At 34.0% G+C, this 22,388-nt stretch overlaps 2 protein-coding genes across 4 annotated transcripts; one reads left to right on the top strand and one right to left on the bottom strand.

Annotated features, from left to right (window-relative positions):
* Positions 1-150: 150 nt before the first annotated feature.
* On the bottom strand, positions 151-11,669 carry LOC110418773 (uncharacterized). Its single transcript, XM_021431594.2, has 8 exons — positions 11,099-11,669; positions 8,750-10,066; positions 6,458-8,272; positions 4,854-5,942; positions 2,327-2,431; positions 2,077-2,166; positions 1,585-1,695; positions 151-1,501 (listed from the first exon to the last, which is right to left on the bottom strand). The coding sequence occupies exons 1-8, from the start codon at positions 11,159-11,161 to the stop codon at positions 968-970; spliced, it is 5,124 nt and encodes a 1,707-aa protein (XP_021287269.1). The 5' UTR covers positions 11,162-11,669; the 3' UTR covers positions 151-967.
* A 5,161-nt stretch (positions 11,670-16,830) lies between these two features.
* Positions 16,831-22,260, top strand: LOC110418670 (heparanase-like protein 1). Of its 3 annotated transcripts, none has more exons than XM_021431453.2 (10): positions 16,831-17,133; positions 17,994-18,255; positions 18,389-18,425; positions 18,543-18,726; positions 19,216-19,364; positions 19,448-19,681; positions 19,967-20,156; positions 20,302-20,427; positions 20,625-20,724; positions 21,651-22,260. In XM_021431453.2, the coding sequence occupies exons 2-10, from the start codon at positions 18,046-18,048 to the stop codon at positions 22,035-22,037; spliced, it is 1,617 nt and encodes a 538-aa protein (XP_021287128.1). In that variant the 5' UTR covers positions 16,831-17,133; positions 17,994-18,045; the 3' UTR covers positions 22,038-22,260. The 3 variants fall into 3 exon arrangements, with proteins under 3 accessions (XP_021287128.1, XP_021287130.1, XP_021287131.1); XM_021431455.1 differs by lacking the exon at positions 16,831-17,133 and adding an exon at positions 17,170-17,244; XM_021431456.2 differs by lacking the exon at positions 16,831-17,133 and adding an exon at positions 17,181-17,202.
* Positions 22,261-22,388: the final 128 nt, after the last annotated feature.

Raw genomic sequence — 22,388 nt, forward strand, 5'->3', positions numbered from 1 at the left:
AATTATTTATTAAAAATGTATCATGAACCGAATCACCTAATAAAAAAAACACTTTTAGGCGTAGTTAATTATGGGGAAGTATAATGACCCACACTTCATCAATTGAGTTTATTGATGGATTGAAGGGATAATCTATGAAGAATCACCATGTTTCAATCTTCACAACGATTATATGCATATAAATAAAACGTAACAAACTAATATGCTTACTCAACAATGTGTGCATGGTAGTAACATCATTCACATCTCTGCGTTCACTGCTATACCATTGGCTATGGCATCCAACCTATTATGACCATTAGAGCATCAAACTGATTTGTTAAAACCTACACTCCCTCACTTTCCACAAGGTAAATATGTTTGCCCTTCTTTCCTGCTTCTCTCAGAATAAAAAAGAACATCACATTGTAGAGCATGTAAACTTCAATGATCTCGTAGTGTTGGACCATCAAGCATTTGGCCGTCAGTACTTTACAACTCAGCCCCATGGAATGCATGATACAGGAAAAACTTATAAAACTTCAGTGTAACTTCAGCCAACAAGTGTTGACGATAGATAAAAGGAAAGCCTGTCCATTGTAACATATGCTAGCTTCCTAAACCAATGGTTACTGCATTCTTAACTCATAACTCAGATCTAACATATGACACACATACGAAGCCAGTAAACCATGCTGACACATAATTACAAGATGAGTCAAAGTTTAGTTTCAAAAGAACTACCTTTTTACTCTTTTTCCAAACTAAAATGTTGCGAAAAGAATTCGCATCACAACTGGCTTGGAGGAAGCCTAGTGATCAGTGATTATGATCAAAATCTTCTTAAACTGTAGCAGATTTCTGCAAAGCATCTGCTGGAGCACAAAAAGAGTCTCTATTGCAATATTTAGTTATATGACCTCCCGAAATTTCAGCTGCAAAGCCAATTAATGCCAAATATGATGAGAAGAATTTCATGGTGGTTACCTCACACTTCACCACCCATATTGGTGATCCCAACTGAAAAGAAATGCTCTGCTCTGTCAATGAAGCTGCTAGGAAATCTACAGTATAACATTATTGAAGTCCCTAAAACTGGTAGGTTTTGTTTAGTAATTGTTTCCTCACAAGTTTTTGTTAATCTGCTATCTCTTTGGTTTCTCATCTTGCCAACTCTGATGGTGTTTCCTAAAGCACTGCCCTTGCCCCCAGAGACCCTTGTGCTTCTGGCAATGTTACGACTGGATCTTATAGGAATGTCCCCATGAGATCTTTTAAAATCACCCTGCTGGTTACACTCACTAGAATCCTCTCCTGATAGATTTTCTGCATTTGAATTGGATCTGACTGTTGGTAAGATATTTCTGCAAGATCTTAGCAAGGAAAGTAGCATATCCATACTGAGCTCCTGCTGAACTACACCCTTATTCTGTTCACAACCGTAACAGGCAGCAAGAAGCGTCCCTGCCAAGACTGGCATCAAATCTGGGTCACTGAAGAACACGAACGGCAGATCACACACCTGTGTCCTTCCAGCTCAACAGTTAGCTTTCTCAAGTAACATCTAAAGAAATGAGAAATCAAAACAATGTAGGATAAACTGACCTTGTGAAGTATTGTGGGACTTTTACCCCATCGAAGAACAGCTTGATTCCCAGGGTGGAACAAGGCAAAGTAACCAAGAAGCAGCATAGATTCAAGGAGAAGCAAACCAATCTGAGAAAAAACTGACAGCAGATGTCAAGGATATGATCTTTAAGACTCAGTTGATTTCTTTGGTGCAGTATGATTCCTTATGTATAAATTTGAATTCATGAATGCATTTACAGAAAGATCCCCAATATACAGATAGTTACATTTTTTAAAATGTTAATCATCAATTAAATATATGGCTTGCACCCGAGCATTTAGCTCATTCATTGGTGGATGATCCTCCTGCCTAAAGGACAGGGTTCAAATCCCCCCTCCTCCAATTATAAAAAAAATTAAATATATGGCTTGTTGATATTGTCCACAACTTTGAAATTTATACAGGTCGTTTTTATGACTCCTGCCATTTCTGCATGCATCAGAAACTAGTGAAGTGCAGAAAATCACCTGATCATTAGGTGCTTTCCATTTGCTCGTGCAATAAGAAAGAAGGAAACTCATCAAGTGGAAAAACTCCATTTTCAGGTCTGGCCTAGCCTGAAGGATGTTCACGGGATAAAAAAGGGACCAAATCAGTTCAAAAAAGATATTCTTCAAAAAACATCAAAATCAGCATAGAATCATAGAGTTAAACTTGAGAAGCCACTTATCATCAGAATGCAACCAACAGCCAACACAATGCATGAAATTTACCCACCAGCATTCTCTGCATAAATGTAATATCCAGTAGAGCCAAATTGTTCAGAACCTTTAGCACTCCAGTTGCCACCTCTTCAAAATTAGATGGAAGGGCATTTGAAGCCTGAAACAGATCAATAATAGTTCAACCTATTAATTAGCCAAAATAGAATCTTTGGCAATTTGCGATGTTAGTAGAAGGTTCTTTCGTAGAACCACCACAAAGTAAGCATTTTTCCACCAAGTGGGTCGGTTTTAAGAATATTCACCTTTTTATCCATTCAAAACTGTATCCTTAATAAGCCTCCTGAATATAGATAATTCATAATACAATGATTTAGAATTAGGATTGTAAATGAACTATGTGCTTGTCAAACGGCTCGTAAACGAGCTTGGGTTAAGCTTTTTTATATTCGATTGTTCAATTAAATGAACAAGATCTTAAGGCTTGTTTGATAAATGAACCGAGTTGGAACATTAGCAAGCCCAGGTCATTTATGTTCACAAACAGGCACGATAAGCTGTTCGCGAATAAGCTCAATAAAAAAGCTTGGTAAAAGCTCAATAATAACGTGTTTACTCTAGTCAAGTGGATTAATTTTAGCTTTAATACCTTTTAACACAATTCAAATCATGATGTAAGATCTATATCACTGAAAAGTATGCAAAAGATTGAAATCCTCCATCGTTTTTGAAAATAATAATTTTGTGATAAAACTTCATGTGCTTAAAGATGGAATCATAATAAGTTTTAAAACATGGGGAAAAAGAAGAAAACTTCTCTTACCAATCTCTTATGAGTCAATCCCACATTGATGGGCGATACAAGGTAGAGAAGGAGGCTGTATGTACAAATAAGCCCCCCTTGCACGTTTTTCCATCCATGGTTCTAAGTGCAGCATGCAACACAAAATATTAAGGGCCAATGGATCCTTGATATTGCGGCTACTATTTGTAAGCTATGGTAGGTTGGCAGCCAGAATTATTTAACTTTTAAATTTAAAATTTTTAGGGTTTGCAGTTATTTATAATGGCTGAAGCTAAGAGCTTGATAAGGGCTCATGTTCAACTAAAAGCTCAATTAACTAAGCTGAGTAAGTTTAAACAAAATTTTTGAAGCTAGGGCTCATTTAAATCTAACTGAACCAAGCCCAAACAATGTGATACCATGGCTGCAAAGAACCAAGCATCACCTTGTTCAAGCTCAGCTTAGTTAGATTTAAATGAGCTCAAATAGTTATCAAGCTCAAGCCTAGTTTCAAAAATTTTGCAAACTAGACTCAAATTAATTAATTGAGCTTTGAGTTGAATATGAGCCCTAACCAAGCTATCAGCTTAAATTGCTTCAAACCCCAAAAATTTTAAATTTGGAAGTTAAATAATTAAGGCCACCAACCTACCATAGACTCCCAATAGTAGCCCTGATATCAGGGAACCAACTCACTCTTAATATTTGGTGTCGCGTGCAACACCTAGAACCATGAATGGAAAAATGTGTTCAAGAAGGGGCTTATTTATGTATGCAGCCTCTCTCTTCATCTTGTTTTGGTGTTGCATGCAACACCTAGAACCATGAATGGAAAAATGTGTTCAAGGAGGGGCTTATTTATATATGCAGCCTCTCTCTTCATCTTGTTTTGCCCATCAAGGTGGGATTGACTAGAAGAGACTCGTAAGAGTAGTTTTCTTGTCTTTTACCATGCCTTAAAACTTAATATGACTCCATCTTTAAGCATATAAAATTTATTACAAATGATCATTTAAAAAAAAATAAGGGTGATTTTTAATCTATCTATGCATATTCTTTAATGATTTAAATTCTGTTCAAAGATATTAAAGGTAAAATTAATCCACCTGACAAGAATAAAACAAATTATTATCGAGGTTTACTAAGCTTGTTCACGAACGGATTATCAAGCTTGTTTGTGAACATAAACAAGCCTAGCTTACTAATTATCAAACTTGGTTCGTTTATTAAACGAGCCTTAAACTTGTTCACATTCATTTGTTTAACTTAAAAGTTGAATATAAACAAGCCTAGACCAAGCTTGTTCACAAGCCCTTCGAAAAACACTTGGTTCATTTACATCTGATACTCAACTAGGCTCAGTTCATTTACAGCTCTGTTGTAAAATTAATAAAATGAGGTCACATCTAACCATAAACAGATAGAGAGTGATAAAAATGGCTCAAACCAAAATTAATTTTCAGAATGAGCAGCTATGTATTGCATTGGCCATGTAGTTCAGTACTAGCATGATTTCTTTTCAGTGCTCAAGAACTATTGTGCAAAAGACAATATACTAAAAATAACATGAGCAGATGCAAAAATTTAGAACAGAATCCACAAAACACTAGTGTTGCTGAGGCCAAGTTAATATTAAGGCACACTAAATGATCACAGAATCAGGATAAATGATAACGGGACCAAAAAAGTGCTGAAGTGGTGGAAGTTTAAATGATTCCATAAAACAACCTTGTTCAATTTCATGCCATAAAATAAAAATTAAAAAAAAAAAAAACTTTTCAAGAGGCGGCAAAGTCACCTGATCAGAAGATAACCTATTGTTTGCTTGAAGTAGCACACTCGTCAACAGAGAAGGAAGACTGACTAATCCACTTTCAGATATAGCGGAAAGAAGGAATGCCAACGGTTGTTTCAAGCTTGATATGTTTTCATTCAATTTCTCCTCACTGGGAATGATGACGAGTTTCTCTTCCTTCTGCTCAACTAGATTTTTCTGTGATCCATCTGTACCATCTATCCCGGCAGTGCTAACATTATTCAACTGAACTGAACCATCAGTTGTCTTCTTTTCAACATCTTTGCCTATTAATACTAAATTATCATTTTTATTTATTCTACATGATTCATCTAATGGTCTATCCTCGGGTACATCAGACAGCGGTGCAACTGTGCTACCATTTAGTGCAGATAATGAAGGTCTATCATCTCCATTGTTATTAGTTACAAAGGAACATCCACAATCAGGAGTGGCTGCAATCTTAGTTTCTTCACTTGCATTACCCAGTTCCATTTCAATAGGTAAAGATTCCCAATTAATGGAACTATTTCCAGGACTGGATGTCAAAACCACCAGTAGATGGATGCTCAAGAGAATCGATGAAGGGAATGGGGACCCTTCAACCTGGGGCCTATCATACAGTGCAAAAAGATCTCGCAGCCGGTGAATAACTTGGTAGGCAATTAATAACTCCAGCAACCCGTCTCGCATTTGGAGTTGTCGTTCGTCAGAGCTTATGTGACCAATAATCGCAGAGATGGTCCATAAAAAACCATCTAATACTTCAGAGACTGATTCAAAATTTTCTAGTAATGTTTTGCATGATAGTGAGTTGGTGCTTCCAGGGAGATTTAAAGATGCAGCAATCTTTATATAGTTCTCAAGGGCTGCTGACAGCATAGGGATCATAGGAGGTAAAAGATTCTGTGCAAGAAAATAACTCCTGTTCACAGGAGTAGATAACACCACCCTCAGAAGTTTTAAAAGATGTATTGTCACCTGACAAGCTTCAGGCTTTGATGTATGTGAAGCAGGCAGGGCAGAAGCAATAAAATCAAGCAGACCAGCTTGGCGAGAAGCCTGCAGCTCAGGTTCTTTTCCTTCCAAAAACTAATTCAAAAATAAATTTTAATAAGCAATAAATTAGAAAAAGAACATCATTCCCTACACTTCCCACTCCACCCCACACCCTCCACACACACACACACAGAGGAAAAACCATAACCTAGCTAGAACTATTAATTCTATCACCATTTCTATTGGAGTTGCAGCATGAATAAGAAGAGAACTTATGTATAACTACTATTGTAAGAAAGAACAAAGATGATTAAAACAGCATAGAAAGGAAAAGGGCATAAGTAGGGTCAAAACAGATTCGTAAATTGTATACATCTGAGGAAATGGCAAGTGTTAGCTGGTCAAAACCTCTCAACAATCAAAAGAATGCATTAATCAGAGTAATTCTTAAAATGATTGAGAGAAAATATTAGCTGAATCTTACCACTAAAGGGTCCCTCAAAATTCCATAAACATCCACAATATCCTTAAACCAAGCATGAAACATCATAACAATAATAAATACCAAGACTTATAATTTCCTTAAATGGTGGTCTAAAATGATATACCTTGACCATTTCAGCAGTTATTAAGCCTATACTTGAGGCTCCTTCTTTTCTAGCTTGACGAAGTTTCTGAAGTTCCTGAAGCCACCTCCCAATTTTTGCTCTTGCAGTTCCCACAGCTGTTCTATATCCAATTCCAGTATTCTCAGGAGCAGCAGGAGGCTCAGAAAATTCAAATTTTAGAGCCATAAGTCTTTGCCGAATTCTTTTAATCCTTCGCTTCAGTGAGTGTTGCAAAGCACCATTGCCTGTCGAAAGTGCAGAGTTTCCTAAAATAACACTACCATTTGCTTGACAATCGTCACTATTGTTGGTTGGAGTAGATCTGCCCTGACTCTCTTTATTAACAGATCGGCGCAGTAAAGGCGAAGACTGATCCCTGAAATCCATAGAAGCTCTCTCGCGTATTTGTTCAAGGTAAAATTTACGACGTTGCTCACTTTCACTAAGTCTTTCAGCTAATTTCTGTGCTAGAAGTTCAGCTTCCTCTTGCTGAGCTTTCGCTCTTTCCTCCCTCCTCCGAAGCTGCTCTATGGCCCTTGCCTCCCTGGCTGCACTTGATGCCTTCCGTTCTTCTTCCCTCCTAATTTGAGCCTCCTCCTTTTTCCTCTGTGTCTCAGCAAGACGTTGTAACTTTTCAGCTTCAATGAGCTTTCTGCGTTCGAAAACAGCTTCTTCTCTAGCCATATCTTCTTTCTGCTTAGTTTTCATCACTTGAAGTTTTTCAGCTCTCCTCAACTCTGAATCTTGCAGTTTCTGGCGCAACATAAGCTTTTTATTTTCTTCATTTAATGAAGTAATGAAACGAACCTCATTAACTTTACTGCTTTCGTCACCAGCTCTCCTCACAACTTCTGCTAGAAAAGCTTCATGTCGTGATTCACCACGCTGCTGGCGGGCATGCATTCCCTCTCGTAACTTCATAGTCCGAACAGCCTGCCACTCATTGACACGACTCAGTTTCTCTGAGGTGCGCTGAAGTTTTTGAACTCTTTCATTCTCCAACTCACTTCGGATCCTCAAGGCCCGTGCATGCTTTTCCTCTGCTTCCTTCTTCAAATCCAAAGCAGTTTTCTTCTTCTTCTCAGGGGACATTAGTTTTTCATGCAAAATACGTACACGCTCAGCACTTTTTTTACCAACGTTGGGCGAGTGTGATACACGATAAGAAACACGGAAAGGAGATGAAAGTATGTCTTCCCAGTTCCTCTTCTCCTTCCATGCATCCATGGATTTCCATGAAGTAGCATTTCTCTTATCTTTGTCTTTTTCGGAAGGAATTTGCCTCTTCATGTGATCCACACTCTTGGAGTTTTTTTCAACAATATTTTCTATTAATGTTTTATCTTTCCTAGAAAGCAGCTTCTCAGTTTCAGACCCAAGATATTCTCTCTTGCTCTTTCCAGAACCAGACACAGCAGAGCAGTCCTTAAGAAGTGGCCTAGATGAAGCAACGTCAGAAGAGATATAGTTCTTTGTCGGGTCACGACCATTTTGAACAGAGTATAATTTGCTAGACTTGCCTGATTCAATATTTCGTTTCTCTCCATTTAGGTTCCCTTGAGTAAGATCTGAACCTCCACTGAGTTTTCTTGACTTTATCCCTGATTCTTTATCACTGGATGTTACATCAGACAGCATAATTGACTTCCTTGAGTTATCACCAGATGTAGAAGCACGGTCAGACCTGTCCTGCCCCAGAGATTTCTTGCTGTCACCCGGACGTCGTCCAGCTCTTTCTTGTTGAATCTTTTTAAAAGCCTCTAAAGATGAAGACAGTATCTCTGCTCTGTGAGGTGAAGTTGTCATTCTACGAACCTGCATTCAAGATAAAGCATCTATACTGTTCCATATTAGATGGCTAGATGGAATGAAAATGATATTAGAGAACCTCAAAAAGAAATAAATGATTGATTTTGACACAAACTTATATACGTTTTTGTCTGCCAGCATCCTTAATCCACTGCGTGCCATCTTCTAGAACCATGCTCAAACCCTCCCCTTCCTCACCCCCACAAACACACCATTCCTGACCCCCACCCCCAACCCCCCAACAACTCAAGAAGCCTTTTTTTTATTAATTTCTTCTAAACTTTGTCTAATAGGCATATGTAACAAAAGACAAAAAGGACCCTAAGTATATATGAAATGGAAAGGTGCGCATCCAGCAATTTAAGTTCTCACAGATGTAAAATGCAGGATTGAGGGTTCTTCTAATGGTATGACATAAATTGAGATTCTGATTAAAAGCCAAACAATTATATGATAAAAACAAAACAAGCCAAGCATCCTTACCTCCCATGAGAGAGCATGTGGCCTTCGATGGTCACTCCTTAAAGTAATTGGCACACCGTCAACCACTTGAGAAGAGGACTTCTTCACATTCTCAAATTCTTCCACTCTTGTAGTTAATTCTTTAAAGTCAGAAGCAGCCTCTTCGAGAACAAGAATGGCCTCTTTCATCTGCTCCAGATCACATTCTAGTTCACAAAGAAGATAAAGTTCATCCACTGCCCTGTTAAGGTTCTCAAATAGGAAGCACCAAAGCCGTTCCCTAAACCTTTCTTTGCTTTCTCCTGCATCACCTTCTCCAAGAGCAGTTATAATCTGAGCTTTTGACAGATCACCAGGTATTCTACCATCCTGCATACAATCTGTCATAATTGATTCTCTCAGAGTTTCAGGTCCACTGTTCTCAGGTGGAAGTGACACTCCATCCAGGGAAACCATCTCTGTGCTTGAACCACCATCTACAAGAGATGCTTCTGATATTTTTGGCTTGCCGACCTCCAACATGACATCAGGCACCTCAAGTATCACTGCTGGTCCAGAGGCTTGACAAGATAGGAAGCTAGAATCTACTTGATTATCATTTATTTGTTTGATGTGTTCAGAATGTATTTCGTTGTAACCATCATCCTCAGAAATTATTTTGTCATTGTCATTCTGTGCTTCCAAAGCCTCTGAAGATATTTCACATGCCTCTTTAAAGGTTTCTTCCATTGTTTCATCCTTAGGAGTCAATGGAGATATCTGACAAGAATGACTATCTACATCCATGGATGCTTCTACGGTGTTTTCTTGGAGGTTAGTACAAGAACTACATGAAAGTGAGTTACAAGTATTGTCATGCTTCCTACAGCCTACCACATTATCATCTCCAATATCACCGAACTTGATTTCAGCTCCAATGTTGTTTTCATGATGTGCTACCAGAACATCATCTTCTAAATCACCCCACTTGATTTTGTGAACAATATGGGGTTTATCCTTTGATAAAATTTTTTGGTTATCTGCACAACTACCATTAGAATTTTTAACAAAAAAAGAAGGGGACATGGGGCCTTCATGGTCTTGCTTAACAACACATTTATCAAGATAACACACATCCTTTTTATCCTCATTTGACTCAGCTGTAGACTTTTCAAGACCACCCCAGCTATGTACATCTGAATTTCTTCCAGATGTTTGAAGCTGAGATCTGCATTTTCCTTGCACAATTCCACCCTTCTCATATGACGAAGGCTGACCTCTAATCAAATTATTAGCATTTTTTGCTGAAAATCCCCCAACCCAGCTTTGTACAGAAAACTTTGAGCTGCTTCTGTGCTTCTGAGAATGAAATAAGAAAAAGTTACAATTACAGCAACACGACACTGGCACATAATCAAAAGAACATTTAACATTTTAATACATCAATATCATTATGCCACTTCTTGAATAGTATACTGCTGTGGATTACCAACATGACATATGAGAGAAACATTGACAGTGGACAATAAAATACTCATGTAGTAGTCTTAGGAGACACATTAGAATAGCAAAGCAATTTTTTAAGCAAAATTTTAGTTAACTCAAGAGACCTCCATGTAAGTGGTGCCATGTAGAAGGACTAGGTGGCAATATCAGAGAAGCAAGACCCAGAATCCCTTTATGCGAGAAATACCAACAACATAACACTGACAATCTCACATCAAGCACGAAGTTAAGAAAAATGAGGCCTTGGGTTGCAATGAAAGGCACTACATGGTCAAGATGAACACCTCCAACAAAGCAATGTTTCCTAACTTTTTGAGTGAATGACTAAAATTTTTAGTCTGAGACTCCCAGTCTATTTGTTAACAAAATTATTCCCCAGCCAATCTTTGTTGTTGGAATCATACTTCATTTAGATAGATACTTAGGAACACATTGCCCTCAATCTGGTAGACCCAAATAATTTGTAATTAAACAATTTGATTCCCCCAGCTATTTTAAGAAGAATTTACTTATGAATTAGTAACAATAGAAAGTGCACTTCACTCATAATCTAACTTTATGTCCATCATTAACTCAGCAATCAGCATAGAAGGTACTCTAATAAATTTCTTTACATTTGCTTAGCTGCCGAGAAAAGTACAGCAATTTCCAAACTTTCATTTTTCATACTAAAATAAATAAATTTCAGTCAGCTAAGCTCAAAGCAGCGATCAAGTTTAATTAAGCCAATAATCAAAACACAAAAAAAAAAATCCCTTTCCCCCATTTTTCATTTTTCAACTTTGAAGCAACCAAAAAAGATCATAAACATAAACTGCAACAAAAATCACCAAATTATGAATAACGTGAATGGGTATTAAATAAAGATTCACTAAGAAAGAAGACCTTTTTCACTTCAAGCCATCCCGAGCCTTGATCATCCACTGCTTCTTCACTGTTCTCCATCATCTCCAAGCAATAAAAACCCAAAGTACCCACTCAAAATAAGTAATTTACAATATAAAAGAGGAATATAAGTTATCATCAGAAAAACCTCATTTTACAACAGAAGAAAAATAGTAAAAAAATTCCTCTAATTTGTACGGCAAAATGGAAAGTGTGTTAATCATACACGATCAACATGATCAAAATCAAATTGGGCAATTAACAATTTTAAAAATACTTGGATGATTGAAGATGTAAGGAGAAAAACAATCCAAATGTGATGAATTGCTATATTGAGCAAATTAGAAAAAGAAAATGAAGTCTTTCCAGTATTTATAGGGGAAATGCCAGCTCTGAATTCCAAATTACGTTTCTGGTAAATGGAATTTTCAAGAGAAAATATGGGTAATTGTGAAAAAGACTCCAATCTTTGAAGAAAAGTTTTGGTTTTTGATGAAATGGGGAATTTTCAAGGAGTTTTTATCCTTCTTTTTGATATGGGGAAAGAAGGGAAAGAAGAGAAGAGAAGAGAACGGAAAGTAGGAGAGTGGGCTTTTATATCAAAGAAGAAAGCGGGGTAGAAGTGCATTGTTACTGATCTATCCTTAGTTTTTCTTCCTAAAGACAGATATATCCCCATATGCAATTTAACCTCTTTTTTTTTGTACTTTCTTTTTAAAACAAATTATCTGTTGCACCAAGTGCTAACAGTGAAGAAAATTTCCATTAAAAATATTTATAATAAAATGAGAGCATATTACTATGCAAAGAGAAAATCAAAAGTGTTGCACAATATAAATTACCCAAAAACAAAACAAAAAAAAAAAAGAAGTGTAGGTAGATGCTAAATAGTATGTGAAAATACATCCAAATATTGAGCTAAGGGAAGACTTTAGGTGAGGGCAATGAACCATTGATGGGGTAAACATGTTCTTCACTACCAACAAGAATGCTGAAAATGGTGCTGCTATTTTGGCCTTCTTCCTAAATGTCTATGGCATCTTTAAAGAGACAAAGGACAATTCATTAGATGGAACAGAAAATAAATAGAAAGTATGGTAGGAGGAAACACAAAGTAGAAGAAAAGAAAAACAACTACCATTTCCATTTCCATGTGATAAAAAGATATGCCTGCCTGCCTCCTTACCTAACTGCTTAAATACTCTCCAAAAAACCTATTTTCTTGATTTATACTAGTAGCTTATAGTTATTGTTATGAACACCAAATTCCCCTTATAGAAAGCCCAAAATAAAGAGAACAAAAAAAAAAATTAAATATGATAAATTTGCTGATGAGTGAAAATCATGGGTTATGATTTAGAATTCAAGTCAAAAGAGAAGCTTATTTGGTGGGGAGTCACAATATAAAGTATAATATTTAAAAAGCTTTTTAATTATTTTTTAAAAAAATTATTTTTTTAAAATTTAATTAAATTTTTATATATTTTTATAATTATTAGTTAATTAATCATTGTTAGTCAAAATATCACTTTTTATTTTATATGACATATTAACATGTTATATAAATGATGACATGACATATTTATATGAGATGATTTTATGATTATATGATTTTTTACTATTCATATTAATATCAAGTCAACCTTGTATATAATAATAAATAATATTTTTAATTAAATATACATATTTGATTAAATAAATAACAACAATAATTTTAAAGAAATTAATCTTCAAAATAGACTTTCTTCTGTTTTTTAACTTCAAGATTGATAATCCAAAAGTCACGAGAAAAATCAAAGAAAAATCGGTGATCTTGACTTTATTGGACCAACTTCTCAGTAATGGCACAAAGGCTTTCTCAAGGGTAAGCCATAAAATATCAGATGGTTTAGGTATTGACATTATCAAGTGTTGCTTCAAAGTCGGTGAGATTTTTGTTTTTGTTTTGTATTTTATTTTGGGGTGGGTGAGATTTCATCTTTCGTTTTTTTTCTTTTTCCGTTTAATTAACATCACACGTCACACATGATTGGTTCACTTCCTACAATGAAACATATTTGTAGCAAACATATACCTTAATTTTAACATGATTTGGACATGAATTTTATTTTATTTTTCTAATTTAATTCTATATATTAAATTTTTATCATCTAAAGTATGAAAAATAATGCAATCGGCCGTTACTCAATTGCTAATCTTGGTAACGTTAGCTTTCATCAAAATTAATCCCCAAATATCACAATCTGTTAAAGTAAAAAAATAAATATAAACACTCAACAGATAACTAGCATCTCTTTATTTGAGTTGAGTAAGCTACAAAATATTTAAATTAAATTATTGCAGACAATGATTTGAAATCAAAATTGGATAAGCTAATATTCAAAAACATATATTTGTTTCAAAAACCGAATATCATGATAATAAAACTAAACAAAAATCACTCGAAAGTATACATATTTGTAAAAGTAAAAATACATATATCAAACAAAACCATGTTCCAAATTAAAAGTAAATATATTATATATTTTACATACTTAACCTAATTCAATAAACCAAATAAAAAAAACATTATACATAAACTCATATTGAAGTTGATTTTGAAAATATAAAACCACAAAAAGAGACTCAAATCATTAATCTAAGTCATACAAGGACATGGAATGTGCCCTTTCCAAAACTAATTCGTACAATAAGTATAGGTTTATGGGCTTTAGCCCAAATACCCAACTTTAATTAATTTTGGGCTTTTGGACCGGATCTTGCAATATTTAAATGTTCTTATTTGTTTTTAAGGTTTCATTTTATTTCTATTTTTAATTTTTAAAAAAATATTATAAAGTAAAAGATTAAGAGAAAAATGATATCTTCATAGATTTAAAACAAAAAATAATTAAAATGTAATATCAATTATAATAAAACCTATTTGTATGAAATTTTTTTTTGACATTTTGTTATCTAAAATATTACATATTTTATACGAGTTTTAAATTCAATTACATTTTTTACTTTTTATTTACTTCTAAAAGTTGAAAATAAATAATAAAAACATCAACTAAATGAAACCTAACTCTCTCTCTCTCTCTATATATATATACATATATATATATCTTGTCATAAGGTACCATGAGTTATAATTTAAGTCTAATGTTCACAAACGTAAGAAGTTCATCATCTAAGGGCCCAAGGGCTTAAAATTATTAAATTTTCTATCTAAAACTTAATTCAATATTATAAAAAGAAAAAATTCGAATCCCAAATTGGTAATGCCAAAGTAGTTTTTCATTTTCAATTTTTACATGTGAAAATTTATTAACTTTTTCTTTTGTGTTGAAAATATAAAAGTTACTGGTTATACCGTATTTAATAAATCTTTTATTTTAGATATTAATTATTAATTATCTTGGGTTAGATGCAGAACAAAATGAATAAAAAATAACATGATCACATTTTGTCGTCAATAAGTAACATGGGCAAAATGAAAGTAGGGTCCACTTCCACATGCTTCTCAACTCCCTACCTTATATCACAAAATTGACATGGTCGCCTAAAAAAATTGCTCTCCGAATCAAACTTACCACAAATTTTTTTTTTGGCTAAATATTTAAATAAATTTTTGAATTATGTTAAAAAAATTAATTTAGGTCCTATTCTTTTATTACGTTCAAATAAGTTATTGAATTTCTATTTTAAATCAAATAAGTCAATCTCTTTAACCATTAATTAACTTTCATTAATCAACGATACATATAACACTTTCATACCATATCATTAGTCACGTGACAAATGACATGACATTCAATGTTATTAATTAGGATTGTGTGTTTACTTTTTTACCCAATTATCTATCATGTGGCAGATGATATGTTATAAAAGTGTTATATGTATAGTTGATTAATGAAAGTTAATTAATTATTAAAGAAAGTGATTTATTTAATTTAAAAATTTATTTGAGCACAATACAAAGATAAGAACTGAATTAATTTTTTTGACATAGTTTAGAGACTTATTTAAGTATTTAACTATTTTTTTAAATTAGTGATAAAAAATTCAATTTTGCTCTTTAAACAAAAAAATATACATCAATTGATAAACCAAATACTCTAATTATTACAAATTATTTAATATTCATAAACTTTCCTTATTTATTCATTAAAAAATGACACGGACATGGATTGGTTCCTGCAAAGTAACGGTACATTTTGCCTCTGCTATAATTTATGCACAGGTGGTCTGAAGGAAAGTTTTATAGTAATAAAAAAATAAAGAACAAAGGCATGCATACTTAATTAAAAACATAATATTTTGCCAATATGAAAGCATATTATATATATATATATATATATGCCAAACTTAAGGTAATAGTGAGATTCAGATATAAACACAGTTAATGAGCGAGGGAGTGCATTAGGAGGATCACGTGCTTTAAATGACCACATTTTTTCTTTTATATTAAACTATCTTGTATCAACCTCTATTTTAAATTTACATTTTTACCCTATCATATTATTATTGGGATATATTAATAAAGCTCCGTTTGTTTCGTAGAGATTGATTTTCCCCTTTTTTTTTTTATGTTTAGTTGGTTAAAAATGAGATGGTCCTTGGAAAATTATTTAATAATTAATTTAAAATTTTGAAAATTATCTTGCATTTTATAAAAATAGAAGACAATTTTTAAATTAAATTTATGCCAAAAATAAAACTCTTTTTCCATCTAGACTTGTCTATGGGTCAATCTATTTGATTTTGGGTTTTTCAGATTTAGATTGAGTTTAGCTTAATTTAATTTAAAATATTATTGTAGTTATAAATATTTTTTATTAATTTTAATTAAAAATAAATTTAAATATATTAAAATAAAATATTTTTACTATATTAATAATAATAAATATTGTTATTTTAAATATTTTTCATAATTAATCATAAAATTTATTATATTATTATTTAATAATAAGTAATAGATATTAATAGACTACGTAATACTTTTTTTAAATAAAATAAGTATTTTAATAATATAATAGTTTATTATAAATACTTTAATAGTTATGTTAATACCAAAATTTTGACAGGAATACTAATCAATTTTTCAAAAAACAACTTAAAAAATATATATTTTTCATAAAGCCATCTAAATAATAAAAAATATTATATATTTTAAAAAAATAAATATTTTCAAAAAAGTATTTTTTTTGAAAACCAATTTTCACAAAATAAATGAAGCCTAAATTAATCAAAGAAAAAGAAAAAGAAAAAGAAAACTAGTAAGTAATGATGAGGCAACATTGGAAAAGTAGTTCCCTTTCTTAATACTGGCAATTGAATGCTTGCTTTATTTCATTTTCCAAGTTGAAAAAGGTTCCAAGTTCTATTATAGTTAATTAATTAATTAATTAATTAATTAATCAATCAATGAAGTATAACGAATCTGGCGGCTGATATTTAATTAGAATTTAGAATTAAAAAAAAGAGGTAAAGAAATACTTGTAGTGAAATAGAAACCATTATTCCAAGTAAGTGGAAGATTTGGTGTAGGCATTACCTCAACTTAAAGCCAACTACAACCTCCCCAGGAACACTTGGAATCTTAAACACAAACATGATTCGATTTAATCTTTCTAATTTCCCTTTTACTCCTTGGATATGGAAACAAACACTTTGACTGTTGGCCTCCCCCCCACCCACCCCTGTTTCCAAACCAGTTACGTCATTCTTTTGTGGGTGCTAAAAGAGCTTATGGCTAAACTAAAGTACCTACAGTTTTTAGTGCAAGTTTTTGGACAAGAATCTTAATGTAATTTTTTAGCCAAAACCGACAAATCTGAGTCCCACCCATTTCACCAAACATGTTTATCTTGTCATGGGAAAGTAACTGGAGCCCAAGGATAAGAGGCAAGACAGACAGATAATGCTTCTGTTTTGGCTAAAGGAAAAATTGTAGCTTTTCAACAGTATTGGTGGTGTACATGTTTCTAAGGAAACTTCCCTGCATTTCTCTGTTTGCTTTTCCAATGCCTGGTTTGTAGCTTTTTTTGGAGGTTAGTTTCTTTTCTGGTTTGTCCTTTGGTTTCCTCGAATTGCATCTGGGAGTTGAGCTTTGTCATTGTGTATGCCAATTGAACATGTTCTTTGTTTCTGGCTATTTCAGGGTAGTTTTTTTTTTTTTTTCAATGGGTTGCTTTTGGTTTTGTTAAATTTTGAAACTTTGAATGGTTTTCATTTGCTTGTACTTTAACAGTAAACGTTGTGAAATAAATAAAAAAAAGGCATTTCTTGTTCCATTCGTCAGGCACATGTCTGTTGATGCATTAAGAATGTTTTTGATATTTTGAGATCTGATATTTCTTTTATTCAGCTCAGTACCTCTTCAAACTTGTTGAATATTGATGTTGTTGGAATTTGTTTTTATGGCAATCTCACTGAAGCTTTAAAATCACGCATCCCATTTCTATGATTAATATTTTCTTTTCTAAAGGAGGTATCTTCCTCTTAAATCTACTTAGAAAATGCTAAATTAGCTCATTTTCAGAGCCAATTTTTCGATGGAATAAAAGAAGTAGGAAGTTGCAGTCTATTGTAACGTTGTGTGTTATCCAATATAAGTCCAATTCCCACGATATCTTTACTCGTCATGGCTTTGATTTAGGTCATTGATTATATATTTTTGGATGCTGTAAACAGCTAACCTATGTCTTAAGGTTTGATATCTTTCAAGTTATTAATAATCTGGAAAGACAGGTGATAAACTGTGTAGTTTGGGACAAATTACTGTCTGGAACTTTATACTTCTAATTTCCTTTTATTCTTGTTGAAATATACTTAAAATTTCACTCATTTCATTCCAAATGCCACCTTAGAGGTCCTGTTTCTGATAGAATTTTACACCCTTTGATCACAGTTAACTTCAATACGCTGAATTGGAAGCGAGGCTGTCACGGTTGATTTACCAAATGGAATTTCGCCTCATTTTATTCTTATTTGTGGCTTCCCTACCTGCAATTTTGGCTGAAGAGATTAGTCATTGGACAATTGTAGTTGATGGGACTACAACTGTTGCTCAAACTGATGATAACTTCATCTGTGCTACAATTGATTGGTGGCCTCATGATAAGTGTGATTACAAGCAGTGTCCATGGCACTATACATCTGCAATAAATCTGGTGAGGCTTAAGAAGAACTATCCTCTTCATAAGAGTAAATGGTTTTTCTTAGAACTTTGTCAACTCATTCTGCTAAGCTTCTCTAAAAATTGAAGCCATTTAGTAACAGCTCAACCTGCTCTTCTTTTTACAGGACTTGACTCATCCTTTCCTTGCCAGAGCTGTCCAAGGTTTGTATTTCTACATCAGTAATGATGTGGCTGTTCCCTTGACATAGATGTTATAGTATCTTGTTGAAATTTTTTGTTCTGAAGTATGATGCTACTCTATGTTCCTGATGCTGTTAGCTTTCAACCGTTTGAGGATAAGAATTGGAGGCTCTTTGCAAGATCAAGTGTTGTATAATGTTGGAAATTTGAAGTCTCCTTGCCATCCATTCAGAAAGATGAAAGATGGGTTGTTTGGATTTTCAAAGGGATGCTTACACATGGAGAGGTGGGACCAGCTGAACCATTTTTTCAATGCAACAGGGTAAGATCCTAGCATTTCGAATACCATTTTCCCTCTTCACCAAAAGGAAACATGCTTTTGCCCTGCAGATTTGGAGTATTGTCTATAAACAGAAGTGAATGATATCATGTGTATGGTCCATTAACTTAACTGGCTTGAGCTGGGTTATTTCTTATTCGTATTAACAAGGTTATTTAATCAGAAAGGTTGACTGAATCTGCTTGTTATGGAATATAACATCTAGTAAATGGAAGAGCTACATTGTTACAAATTCATTTCATAAGAAAGTTGGATGAGATTTTAATCATATGTGGTAAAGATGGATTTATGAAAAATTATAGGATGAAGATAATTTTTTCTACACTAAGTGATTCTCATAGAAGTGCGTATATTTTAGTAAGTTTTTCCCTACGTTTATTCTAACGCTCACAAGGTTTTTCAACTTTATTAACGGATTAGTTTAGGCTTCTGCTGCTGCTATGAGTATTCACTTGAATCCTACATTCGCAGGGTAATGTTGACATTTGGCTTGAATGCACTCCATGGGAGACATAAAATAAGGAGGAGCCTCTGGGGAGGCGATTGGGACTCTAGCAATGCACAAGATTTTATGAAATACACCATTTCAAAGGGGTACCAAATAGATTCATGGGAATTTGGTATGGAATTATAGACAAAGGCCTTTGCATATCCATACCTTTTTTCTCTCTTCTCACCTCTAATGTGGCCTTTGTTGTTTTAGGTAATGAGTTGAGTGGAAATGGTGTTGGTGCGCATGTTCTTGCCAGCCAGTATGGGAAAGACTTGATCTACCTAAAGAAAATTATAAATGAGTTATACAAAGGCTCTCAATACAAACCATCCCTTGTAGCACCTGGGGGATTCTTTGACCGAGAGTGGTTTACGAAGCTTCTTCAGATCTCAGGTTCAAGCATACTTGATGCCATGAGCCATCATATATACAATTTGGGTGCAGGTAAGTTGGGATAGTACCAAATTCTTTTGCAGAATGTACTTATCAAGCCAACTGCCCTACATAATGAACTATTGATTTAGAATTAGTAGCCAAAAAATAAACGTTAAAGAAATAATATCAAACAATCCCTAATAATATTTTCTAAATTTTCATCTAAGATAATTATTTATCCAAGATTCAGGCAAACCATCAACTATTGTGTTTGTTGGCTTCAACGCATTGAAACATTACTGTTTGTCAGTCCTGCCTCCATTTAATACATTTTAAGCCCTATTTTTGTTTCAGGTGTTGATCCCAAACTTATAAGTAAGATATTGGATCCAAACCACTTAAGCAAGGTAGAAGTTACATTCAGCAATCTTACACACATCATCCGAAGGCATGGTCCTTGGGCTTCTGCATGGGTTGGAGAATCTGGTGGGGCCTATAACAGTGGTGGTCCTCATGTGTCTGACACATTTGTGAACAGCTTCTGGTAATCACACTTTCTCAACAGCTATAATTATCTTTTTCCTCTCTTCATTTATGATTTTTTATCGTTGTAAACGATTAAGTTTACCACTAATGTTTATTGTCATGTATGAATGCTCAAGTTTTCTTTCTCTTGTTCATGATTTTAGGTATTTGGATCAGCTTGGAATGGCATCCAAGTACCATACTAAAGTATATTGTAGGCAAACACTAATTGGTGGGAACTATGGTCTCCTCAATGCAACAACATATGTACCCAACCCTGATTATTACAGGCAAGAGCAAGAGATTTGAAATTCTTTATTGGAGTGTATAAATGCTAGATTCTTTGCTTGTGTGTTGTTTAAATGTTTGATCAAATTGGAGGGGAAGGGTTGGTGAGAAAGATGATACTGAAAACTTTTTTCATATATGACTATGCTGGACTTATAAGCAGAGTCCTTATACCTTTTGTTCTAATGGTTCTGAACAGTGCACTTCTATGGCATCGACTGATGGGAAAAGTGGTTCTAGCTGTTGATAGTGATGCTTCATCCTTTCTGCGAACTTATGCCCATTGTTCGAAAGGAAGAGTAAGTCAATTATTTTTTCTTTTATTCAAGTTTATTCTGAAAGAAAGACTATTAGGAGCATGCAGGCATCCTAACTCTTAGGTTGACAGTGGTACAAAAAGCCTCAGGTTCTTAGATTTCTAGCTTTATTTAATATGATGGAGAAGTTTGAATCCATGCTTACTTTTAGCTGATTAATAACCATTTGAAAGAAAATTTTTTTTTTCTGCTGGTCCAGTTTTAGCATTAGCCATAGGCAGATCTACTCTAAGCAAGATCCTCCCTATTGCTATGGACTGAGCTAATAACAAGCATACCAACTTGCCCGATTATGTCAACTTTTGGTTGTGTTTTTCCTAGCTTGTTTCTCTACTCAGGGCTTAAGGGTTAACTAATGTGATGATATTGCCTGAGGTTCTCTTGAGGTCTGTTCGCGCCTATAATTTGATGGTTCACATTTCAAAGCTTACTTTTTTGAGAATTTACTTAAGCACCTTCCTCTTCCAATTAATACAATCTATCAAACATTTAAAACTGAAATTGATTCTTTTAAATGGCTTAATCATGTGGTGATTTCCCATCTAGGTGTTCAAATTGCTGCTATTTATCTTTAATTTGGTTTGCATTAATTTAAAAACCTTTTGTGATAGGTGATTACCAATAAATTCCATTAAGTTTTTGACATGAGTTGTGAACATAATGATTGAACCATGATGAATTATGTCCATGTCTCAGACCCATATGCACCATCTGTAGAGTATGCTTATTTTTGACTTTCTCAGATTAATTTTATTCATTTTTCCTATGAAATTTGTGACTGTTGCTCTTGCCTCAGGAATTATGAAACACCTGAAATCATAGAGATTTTAATTTTTGAAATTAAAACACTATTTCTCTAGTGATCTTTTTATAGTTTCTTTGACTATGATATTGGCATCCTGTTGCAGGCCGGTGTAACTTTGCTCCTGATCAACTTGAGCAATCAGACGAAATTCATATTGGATGTTCAAAATAGCATCAGCATCAAGTTGGCTGTGAAAGAAGAAAACATTGGCCAGGCCACTTTCACACATAGTCTTAAGAAAACATTTTCCTGGGTTGGAGTTAAAGCTTCAGATGAACCGCTACTCAGAGAGGAGTATCATTTAACTCCAAGAAATGGATACCTGCAAAGCCGAACTATGGTTCTTAATGGTGTTCCTTTACTTACAGATGCTGGAAACATCCCAAGGCTAGACCCTATCCGTGTTAATGTGATGTCTCCAATATCTTTGGCTCCTTTGTCTATTGCATTCATAGTATTCCCCAACTTCGATGCTCCAGCTTGTGGATAATTTTCCATTTTCCTTACAGCAGTAATGCAAGAATGAGGTGTTGCATATGATAATTGTATTAATAGCAGAATTTCTAAGTTTTTGGTGAATATAGTTTTGAGCAATTGTAATTATCCTTAATTTCTGCAGCAATGTTACGTGGAAAATAATTTCTGTAGAAATTGTATAAATCATTATTTCTAGTTATGCAGTGATCAGTTGTATAAATCATTATATGCATTTATGTAGACTGTATTTGGCTAGATATGTAGTTTCTAATTAAATGCTTAGAAGGGAGGGGGTGGTAGATACTCAAATTTACTGGATGTTATGTTACTTCACCACATTCTGTAAGGTGGATGATGAAAATGA

This window comes from Theobroma umbraticum, unplaced genomic scaffold (genome assembly GCF_002168275.2).
Source record: "Theobroma umbraticum cultivar Fairchild unplaced genomic scaffold, ASM216827v3 scaffold_50.0, whole genome shotgun sequence".
Lineage (NCBI taxonomy): Eukaryota > Viridiplantae > Streptophyta > Magnoliopsida > Malvales > Malvaceae > Theobroma > Theobroma umbraticum.